At 47.2% G+C, this 10,340-nt stretch overlaps 1 protein-coding gene across 1 annotated transcript; it reads right to left on the bottom strand.

Moving 5' to 3' along the window:
* Positions 1–67: 67 nt before the first annotated feature.
* Positions 68–10,270, bottom strand: polr2b (polymerase (RNA) II (DNA directed) polypeptide B). Its single transcript, XM_013133590.4, has 24 exons — positions 10,077–10,270; positions 9,595–9,667; positions 9,337–9,487; positions 9,131–9,243; positions 8,634–8,853; positions 8,344–8,502; positions 7,750–7,914; positions 7,461–7,657; positions 7,185–7,304; positions 6,818–7,004; positions 6,567–6,710; positions 5,186–5,325; positions 4,812–4,923; positions 4,297–4,650; positions 3,656–3,824; positions 3,440–3,536; positions 3,257–3,351; positions 2,873–3,123; positions 2,421–2,510; positions 1,858–1,965; positions 1,171–1,284; positions 921–1,081; positions 569–764; positions 68–437 (listed from the first exon to the last, which is right to left on the bottom strand). Exons 1-24 carry the CDS (start codon positions 10,093–10,095, stop codon positions 348–350), a joined length of 3,525 nt encoding a protein of 1,174 aa, XP_012989044.2. The 5' UTR covers positions 10,096–10,270; the 3' UTR covers positions 68–347.
* Positions 10,271–10,340: the final 70 nt, after the last annotated feature.

Genomic DNA, 10,340 nt, shown 5'->3' with positions numbered 1-10,340 from the left:
GGGTATCGGGTGACGCTGTCCTTCGAAGCCACACAAAACGAACCAGCTCAATGCAAAACAGAACAACCAGATTAAAAACCATCCTTTATTTATTCTACTTTTACAAAAACCACTGAAGATGTTCCACCCGTTCCAAAACAGTGCTATCACAACAAAAATATTTTCGCCAGACGTAACGCAAGATCCTAAACCCACAGCGTCGACACAAGAGGACTGCTGAATGTAGAGTGGGCAGTTTGCCGAAATCCTGCTGCTCAGTCTCTCACAACCCTCGGAAGAAAACGGTCGGCCTCATTCACTCCAGACGTTAAGTCCCACTGCTTTAGCAGGTGTCCGATCGCACTCGCCTAGCTGGTCATCATACGAGGGGCGATACTCATGGACATGAGCTCCTGGAAGAGCAGCTTGCAGGCATACGGCATTCTGACCAGAGAGATCTGACAAGAAACATATCGGCAGACATGACAATCACCGTACCGAGACACCAGAAGAGACACCAGAAGGCCCAAAGGAAAACTTGTCAACAAAACCAGTCTGGTTTATACAACGGGAAGAATGTCGGTGGTACCTGGGTCTTGTTGCGACAGCCCCTGCACTCGTAGGTGTGCGTGCGCGTGTTTGCAATGGCCATCAGTCCGCACAGGTTGCAGACGTGAACCTGGTAGGGGTCAGACGCCTCAAACAGCCTCTCGCGCAGGAACTGGGCCGCGCCGTGGGCAATCTGACAGTCACGCTCCATCTCCCCGAAACGAAGACCTCCATCACTGGGGACCACCAAGAGCATGGTTAGCGGACTGGCCTGGAGCACATGTCAATCCCCACGCTCTCCCCGAGACAACCAAACATTAAACGTCTACTCGCAGGTGTTTCAGGAATGCGAGCCCTGAAAAAGGTCAGAAGTTCAGCAGCAGCATTCTCACCGTGACCTGCCCTCCATGGGCTGTCTGTTGAGTATCTGGACCGGGCCTCGGGCCCGGGAGTGGATCTTGTCGTCCACCATGTGCTTCAGGCGCTGGTAGTACGTGGGTCCGAGGAAGATCTGCGAGGTGATCTTCCGACCCGTGAAACCGTTGTACAGCACCTGGAAGGGGAAGGACGAGAGCGGGTCATGGCACTCCATGGGCGGACGAGTCTGAAATGAGGAGAGGGGGGGTCGCGGCCCGTGCTAACCTCGTTGCCTCTCAGGTGATAGCCGTATTCAGACAGCAGGTTAGAGACTTTCTGCACGTTGACCGCGTCGTTGAACGGCGTAGCGTCGCCAATCTCCCCTTTGTTGGCCGAAACCTGCAGGGAGCGCGGCGGTTACAAAACTGCTACGAGGAAACAACCACACACACCAAACACCTGAATGACTAATTAAATGTCAAAAGAATAAAGACTCTACTTGTTTTCCCAATTGAAAAAGTGCACTATAGAATCCTGCCTCTCCAGGATTTAAATAATGACACAATTTCCTCCTCTTCCCTTACTGAATGGGACCAGAACATTATTAGCTTGTCCAGGGTGGTTTAGGGTGGAAATGATAGTACTGTGAGTGTCTAAAGGAAGTATGAGACTACAGTACAAGTCGATGCAAACTGATAGACTGACCAGAATCTCAGGAGCTCTGAATCTTTTTGTAGAAAACCAAAAAATATAATTTTTTTACACACACACACACACACACACACACCTACCTACCTACCTACCTTCTGGTCATTTATGCTAGTATTAATGACTGTAGTACAGTAAAAATCGAACACATGGCCTCTTTAAAAAAAAAAAAAAACAACCGTGGCAGTTTGCAAAACATGTTCTTAAAAAGGCCCTAACACACACACACACGCACACGCACATGATCGTTCAGGCTTACAGCACCTTGCCCTGCAAGCACTCAATCAGATGGCCAACTGTCATTCGAGAGGGGATGGCGTGGGGGTTGATGATGATGTCTGGGGTGATTCCCTCTGAAGTGAAGGGCATGTCCTGCAGAAGGCATCCAAAACAACACAGTTAATCTACAAAGGCTTTGTTCGTCAGTGTGAGTTCAGAAACAGGTTTTCTAGAAAAATATATTTGTAATCATTGTGTAGGACCACCGGTCTGTGAGCATCCAGCGTTCTGTAAATGGAGCATTTTCTCTCATCTTTCTGTACACCCCTCCCCGGTTGGAAAGCATATCCTCTCACTGGAATGTGGGACGTTCTCCAGAAACGTCCGTGTTTTGTCTAAATCATTTTCATAGTATAATCCTTCAGGGACGTTGTTTATCTAAGCATTTCCTGTGAAGAGGCCTTCGGCTGTATTTTTAGGTTCAGTCAAAACAACACTCTAGCAATGACTAGACACCATGAGAACCACTGCTTCGCCTAATCACAGATTACAGTTAGTAGTCCCATAGACCATGTAAAAAGAATAGAGATCTAAAAAACACACTTCACCTCCTGCCTGTACTGAATTCCACAGGTCCCCTTCTGCCCGTGTCGACTGGCAAACTTGTCCCCGATCTGGGGGATACGAACAGAACGAACCTGCCGGGAGAAAAAACATTTGTTTAACCGTTAAACAAGGAGGCATTATAACTCAAGGTTAGAGGATGAAACATTCTATTCATTGACCTCCTGCCTTATTTCATTTGCCTACAACTATAATACGGCTTGTCTATCTTCTTGCTTCCGCGGAAAGGCGCAGTGCTGCTTGTAAAACTAATGACAAACCCCAACAGCGGATGTCACTCCTGTCTATCCTAAATCTGACAAAAACGAGGTAAAGCCGTCAACAGGGATGACTTCATACAATTCCTTTTTCCCCTTTTCTTTTTTTCGGCCAAACCCTACACAATAGACTAGTCAGAACGGGCCTGCAGAGGGACTCCAGAGGAACCAGGACTCACCCTGATCTTGCAGAACTTGTAGCCTTCCTGATTCAGCGTGACCATGACTTGGTCCACGATGCCGGTCTCGCTGGTGCGGAGGAACGTGCTGCAGTCCCGCTTGGTGTAGCGCCGGTTGGTGCTTTCCAGCTCATCGTCGTTCTCCGGCAGGGTCACCGTCTTGCCGATGATCACGTCCTCGCCGGAGACGCGGACGCCGGGAGCTATCAGGCCGTCGTCATCCAACTTGTCGTAAATGGCGTGTCTCATGCCTGGCAGGAGGGGGGGGGGGGGGGTGGGGGGTGGAATCGGGTTATTCGATTGACGTCCCTTGTTCGCCTAAACACTGAGTTGCGCAAAAAAAAAAAAACACCTGTGTGGAGGGCCAAGATGCCCGGGACGTACCTGAACAAGTTTCTCGCGTAGGCTTTTCAAAGATTTCCTCCTGATCGAAGCCTTTCTTCGACTCCTGTTCTTTGTAAGAGCGGTAGAACACAGATCTGCGGACAAAAACGCTTCGTTACCACCACCGTCTAAAGACCCTTTCACGCCGCAGGAAAACCTCAGTGTTCAAACCACAGCACATACCGGAAAAAGCCCCGGTCCACAGCGGAGCGGTTCATAATGACGGAGTCTTCCTGATTGTAGCCAGTGTACGAAGCGATAGCCACAATAGAGTTGATACCTAGGCCGCGAGCGCAAGAAGGGGTTTAACGTTAATACCGTGGAAGAAAAACAACGAAACACGCGTTTATGTCACCGTTCGGGGGAACCCCATTGGCCGCTGTACAACCCAAGGCTCACCTGCAGGAAGCTCTCTGAAACGCAGGTACTCCATGGAGCGGGTGGTGACCAGGGGCTTCTGGGGGTAGTAGAGGACGTGGGCCAGGGTGTCCATGCGCACGTGGAAGTTGGTGATGTACACGCCCATGGCTTGTTTACCCATAGCAGACTGGTATGTGTTTCTGGGAGACTACAACAGGGGGGAACATTACAGTGGAGGGACGTGGGCATTCGTTCGCAGTTAAATGGAGGGTAAATGTATTCACGTGCCGCACTGAATACCAGGACCGGTCCACCAGGACCAGACCACCAGATTCAACCTTGGGACAATTTATTTGCATGGTCAAGGTGCCAGAGCATGAAATTACAGTTTTCATAAAGGTAAAAATATTTTTCCCCTTACAAAAATAAAATATTATTATATATAAAAATATAATAATAAATATATATAAATTAATCTATTATTTATATATAATAATAAAACATTTTTGTATGGGGAAAAATATTTTTACCTTTATGAAAACTGTAATTTCATGCTCTGGCACCTGGACCATGCAAACAACTTTTTTTTTTATATATAATAATAATAATAAAGTTCCAAAAGAGACAAAGTACTTCAGAACAACAGCCGCAGTTCAATCAGCCCGAGCTGGACATCTCACCTGGTTGTGGTCGGGGAAGGGAATGATGGAGGCACAGACCCCCAGAATCATGGAGGGGTGAATCTCACAGTGAGAGTAGGTGGAGCAGTAAGCCACGCCCTTCTCCTGGAGGTCATCAGGGGTCATGGCCAGCATCACAGTCTCCTCCTCCAGGGTGTCGATGTACTCCACCACCCCGCTGGCCACCAGGTCCTGCCAGCTGTAGTTGTTGTACTCCCTCTCCTTCAACTGGTCAATGTGCCTCCTCTTCAGCAGGAGCTTCTGTTTCTCCACGATCAGCAGGGGGCGGCAGATCCTCCCAGCGTCCGTGTAGATGCGGATTTCCCTCTCTCGGATGTCTCGGATCATGGACACCTAGAAGCGGAGGGGGGGGGTGGGGTCGGACGTTTAGCCGGGCCGCGTGGGGAACGTCAAAGCAGGGGCGGTCGGTGGGTTGACGCGAATGTCGATCGATAACAAACCCCCGAACCGGCACAGGAAATCAGAAATAGTCCTGGAAAATGTTGATGTTGTACCTCAGACACGATGATGTCCATCTGTCGCCTCAGTTTCCTCAGAGTGTTCATCAGCTGCTCCGGGTCCTTGTGGATTCCTACCCAGCAACCGTTCACAAAAATCTTCGTGGCACTGTTAGATAAGGAAACGTTTTGGAAAATGACAGCGTTAAAACGCTGATAAAATGGGTTGACAAACTATACAAGGTACGCATAACCCTTTTACAGTGAGATTCAAGGCCATATTATATATATCTATATCTTATTTATTTATATACATATGCACGCACGGCACAAACAATTCAAATTATCCGATGTGACCAGAACATCACAGAAAACACTTGTATTTTGTCCGAAATGATAAAGGGCCGTGTGCTGCCATCTGCTGGACTCACTCTGCAATAGCAGCAGGAGAGATCTCCTCCAGGTTCTCCATGCTCCACTCCTCCAGGAACTCCAGGATGGGGGACGGCTGGGAGCCCACAGAGATGTAGGCCATGAGTGCCAGGTTCTTCACCAGACCTACAGCGTGACCCTGGGAGACAGACAGTAAGGGTCTTTCATTGGCAACGGTAAGGACCTAACAGTGAGAGTCTGGTTCCTTGCAACGTAACCTTAAAACCAGGGTTGTGTAGGTTACTTTTTAAATGTAATCCGTTACAGTTACAAGTTACCTGTCCACATTTGTAATCAGTAACGTAACTTTTTGACTACTCAAAATCAGTAACGTAATCTGATTACTTTGAATTACTTATAGATTACTTGAACATTAAGAGGCATTGGAAAACAAATAGGAATAGCCTATAACCAATTGAACACATTTTGCAGGATCAATCAATGTTAGAGTTTACATAACTGGTCAAAAACGGAATTTGCGTACACTCAATCTGCAGTAGTCTGATGTTTTGCTCCACAACCATTGTCAAAACGTTGTAAAAGCCCCAGGCACGCGAACACACGTTTGAACACCCTCACACAAATACATTTTACCTGCGTGAACGTAACCTGTGATTATTAGGGCCACCAGCTACAGATTTTTTTTTAATTCAATGCGATCAGCAGCCAATGATTTTCTGAGATGCAAAAGCAGGACCTGTATGGATGGAGTTGCGGTGGCTGCAAATCATCATCCTTTGGCAAAGTGCTTCCCAAAAAATTCTCTCCCCAAATGTCGTGATAAAACAATGTTTTATATTGAAGGTAGCACCATGCTACAGCTATCAAACAAATAGTTGCCTAATCTTCTAAACTCTTCCCGGCTGTGTTGTTCAGTGCAAATAGACATTGAAACTTGAAAAATGTATAACACCAGGTAGGCCTATCCCCTGTCATTGTTCTGAGAAAGATGCGTTGAGGGGATAACTAAATCACATTTTATATAGGCTTATATTATCGTAGATGCACTGTTTTTACCAATAAAACTAGTGCTTCATCTGTCACTAACCTGGTTATGCATGCCCACCTTTGTGCGCATGATGATCACAACTGAGGCGCGCAATTGTGATTTTGGTTCAAGTTACGATGTTTTTAAAACATTATATAAAGAACATTTTTAAAATCAAACATGCAATTATTTCACACAACTATTCTCTCAATTGAAGTAATCCAAAAGTAATCATATTTTTTCAAAAGTATCTGTAATCTGATTACAATATTTTAGTTGGTAACGTAACATATTAGAGTTAGTGTTTTTGTAATCCGTTACTCCCCAACTCACAACCAGGCATCACACAAAATAACCCAGACAACTGGAACTTGGAGGGGTACTGGCCATACCTCTGGGGTCTCAGCCGGGCACACCATGCCCCACAGCGTGTTGTGAAGCTGCCGAGGCTTGGCCAGCTTTCCGTCCCTACCGATCGGAGAGTTGACACGACGTAGGTGAGAGAGGGTGGAGGCGAAGGTCAAGCGGTTCAACACCTGAAAACAGCCGAGGCGCGTTGTTGAACGACGACATAGGCACATCCTGCCACAGTGTAACTGCAAACTTACATTTGTAGGGATGAGTATTTTCTGCATTGTGTTACCTGAGACACTCCAGCTCTGGCCTGGTGGGCCTTCTTCACGTCACCCCAGTTCCCCGTGGCCAGGGAATACTTCAGGCCATCGGAGATGATCCGCGTCTTGATGGCCAACTCCAGGTTGAAGTCTTTCCCTCGGTCGATGAACTTCTGGGCGTAGATTCGGATCTCCTTCAGGAGGTTCTTGAACATTCTGAGCGTGCGTGCAAAAAGACGACAGCTCGATCAAAGCTCCAGCCTCGGCAAAGGCTTTGACTTCACACATACTAACCAAATGACTAGGCTGGACGTTTGCACAAAGTAGCAGTACATTAAGGATGTATAGCCTTACGGAGATCTGGGCAATGTGTAGATGTGTTCGTTCGGGTCTTACCCACGGAACAGGAAGGCCAATAGGGGGCCGGCCAGGTCCAGTCTCTTGTTGCCATAGTGATCCCGGTCATCCAGCTCTCTTCTGCCCAGTGCGGCCAACAGCAGCCTGTGGACCATGTACCTGATAACAGACACACAGTGTAACCAACGCATCAGACCACAACCGCAGAGCACCACTGGATGATGACGTCACACATACGGACAACGTGACCAATCAAATCTCCCACAGGGAAACGTCCACAGGTCACAAGATTAATGTGCCGCTGTGGCTGCTCACCCTAAGAAATAGGCCTTCTTGGTCTCGCAGAAGTCACTGACTCCGACATGGGGTAGGACTTCTTTTTGCAGGACCTCCTTGGCGTACTTGATCCTCCTCTCTTTGGTGACACCCGGCTTTGCACCACGAGAGCCGATAAAGTTCAGCGCCACGTTCTGCTCCTGGATCACAAAAGCCTCGTCCAGGGAAGGCTTCACCTGGTGGAACACAGCATGTCAGAACGAGGAATCTGTGTGCCTGCGCGCGCGATCCTAGACCGACAACTAGAAGATCCTAAGGTGCCATTTACCATCTCCATCATCTCAGGGTCATCAAAGTCATAGATGATGTGCTCCAAGATATCTCTGTCGGACACAAAGCCCAGGGCTCTGAACACTATGATGATGGGCACTTCCTGTCTGATGTAGGGCAGAGTGGACACAATCCTCTGACCAATGGCACTTTTCTTCACCCCCTGGGAGAAAAACAAAGGGTGATGTGTACAAATACAGGATGCTAGCAGAACAGGAAAATGTTTCAGACCACTTCACCATCTCCACTTGTTGTTGTGTTATGGACAGAATAAATAATTGCTTATAAATTATTGTCCCATGTTCTCTGCCCATCAAACTACACACACTATCGAACATTGACAGTGGGCAGGTTGTGGCGACGTCATGGATGATCAAAGGACACAGGAAGCATCAGAGCTCAATTTGGAGTTTAATGGCAAAGGGTCTGAATGCTAATGCAATTTATGAAATTACTGCATATTTTATTATGAATTTAAAATGTTACAGTAGATTAAGAAAATGTTGTTTCATCATGTGTGTCGTGTACAGGGACACATTGTAAAACAGAACAAAATAAAAGGAAAATCCATGAATATGAAATTGCAGGCTACCTGTCCTCCCCTGGCCATCATGCTGACCCAGATGGAGCTGGTGGGGCGTGAGGAGTTCTCCAGGCACGAGCGGCACTCCCCGGTGTAGGCATACTTTGAGTCCTTCTTGGCGAAAACATACACAGTGTTGGTGGCCATCTTCTCCTGGGCGATGAGCACCTACAAACCAAAGAAGGCAACTGTTATCAATAAAAACAGCCCCTTAAAGCCAGAGCTTTGCGCCACCGTACGGCAAATCACAGCTGGACCAGACATCCACCTCGGGGGTCGCCCTGAACTTCTCCTTTCACCTTCTCTGACCCGTTGATGATGAAGTAGCCGCCGGGGTCCAGGGGGCACTCGTTGAGCTCGCAGAGATCACGGTCCGTCAGGCCGCTGAGCAGGCAGTAGGTGGAGCGCAGCATGATGGGAATCTTGCCGATGAAGGTCTTCTGGTGCTGTGTCTGCAGCTGGTCCTCACCTTCCTTGATGATGGTCTTGGTTATGTCCACATACAGGGGGGCAGAGTACCTGCAGGATAAAGAGCCGACTTAGTTGACACTGGCAGCCCCGAATGCTGCATGAGACATCTAACAGGGGTGGGTTTCGCTCAGTTTAAATTCCAGTCAATTAGGAAAGAAAAGCGGACTTCCGTTACAAAATGTCCTTGAAGGAAGGCATTTAACGGAACTGGAATTCCAGCGTGATCTCAGTGGTTTTTCCCGAAATTGACTGAAACCAACCGCAAGCTAGTTGTGTCAGGGAGATATGTTGTGATACAAGTAGGGCTCTGTTGAAACAAACTGACGTTAGGTTCCGGAGTCTGGCCTCGTTGGGCATCATGGGCGACGGGGCTCCATCTCTTTCCCAGTGAGTCGGTTTGGAGAGGTAGATCTGCTCAAACTTCAGCAGGTAGCGTGGCTGAAGAGCAACACAAAAAGGATGGTTACCAATCTGAAAGAGCACTACTAGGCCCTGTAAAGGAGCGGCAGGTCAGGGGCATGCCCGTCTCACCGGCTCTTCCACCTCTCCAGAGGTGTGCTGGGCTTCAGCCTGCAGGTCAATGGGCGGGGCATCCTCCACAATCCTCTGCACCGACATCTGGATGAACTCATCAAAGGAGTCCAGCTGCTGTCGCACCAGTCCTTTCTCATCAAAGTAGGAACTGTGAGGAACATGTGAGTAATTTATGTCAGCACGCTTTCTGGTTCTTTATGTACGCTACCTGGTCTTGAGGATCAACGGCAATAGGTAGACAGCGCATCGTTTAACCTGATAACAATCCAGCAAGCTTCCTGCCATAAATCGGGGGTGATTTCGTCCTCGTCTTCGTCGTATTGGATGTCTACAAGAGATCACAACAACAACGTGAACGCAGATACTACTAGGTTTTCTACATCACACCGAAGATAACGTTACTGTAGCTGTTTAAGTTTTGCACATCTCAAACTCAAAGAGCTTATTTTTTGTTTCAACCAAAATGTATGATGTGATGATCACGTATATCTACAGTAGGTGGTCCGTGTGATAAAACTATATTAGGTAACTGGTATGTAGAAAATTACCTATAGTCAACACAGCAAGCTGCTGTATACATCGCTAGCAACATTAAGCTATGCTAGCTAACCGTTGTTGATGTGCTCCTGGCGCCATACATTAGCCCGTATGCTAACTTAAATAGAAATGTAGGTATCTAGCAACAAACCTACATTACGCAAACTCCAAATGAGAAAGGGTTTTAAATACCAACATACCTTCATCCTGGTCATACATGATTACTGCTTATTCCCACTGGTTTTCACCAAATAAGCAGAAACCGACTATTAAATCTTCAACAACGTCGATATCAACGTTGTCTAACGATATACTGACTTCACTAAATGAACACACACTGATATCGATGGTCAATTCCAATACGTCATTTCCTATACCAACTTTGTATTTTGACGACTAAGAAAGTTTTCATAAAATATTAGCACTATTCTGCTCTAAGATTTATTATCATAATCAACGTTTTT

This window comes from Esox lucius, chromosome 4 (assembly GCF_011004845.1).
Source record: "Esox lucius isolate fEsoLuc1 chromosome 4, fEsoLuc1.pri, whole genome shotgun sequence".
Taxonomy (NCBI): domain Eukaryota; kingdom Metazoa; phylum Chordata; class Actinopteri; order Esociformes; family Esocidae; genus Esox; species Esox lucius.
This window is presented reverse-complemented; position numbering and strand designations above follow the sequence as displayed.

What these genes read in the sequence shown, in the direction of transcription:
- polr2b (XM_013133590.4), bottom strand. An exon ending in CCAGAGCTGGAGTGTCTCAG is followed by an intron (nt 6,711 to 6,817) that starts GTAACACAATGC and finishes GGCTGTTTTCAG; the next exon opens with GTGTTGAACCGCTTGACCTT. An exon ending in TTTCAGAGAGCTTCCTGCAG is followed by an intron (nt 3,537 to 3,655) that starts GTGAGCCTTGGG and finishes CTCGCGGCCTAG; the next exon opens with GTATCAACTCTATTGTGGCT.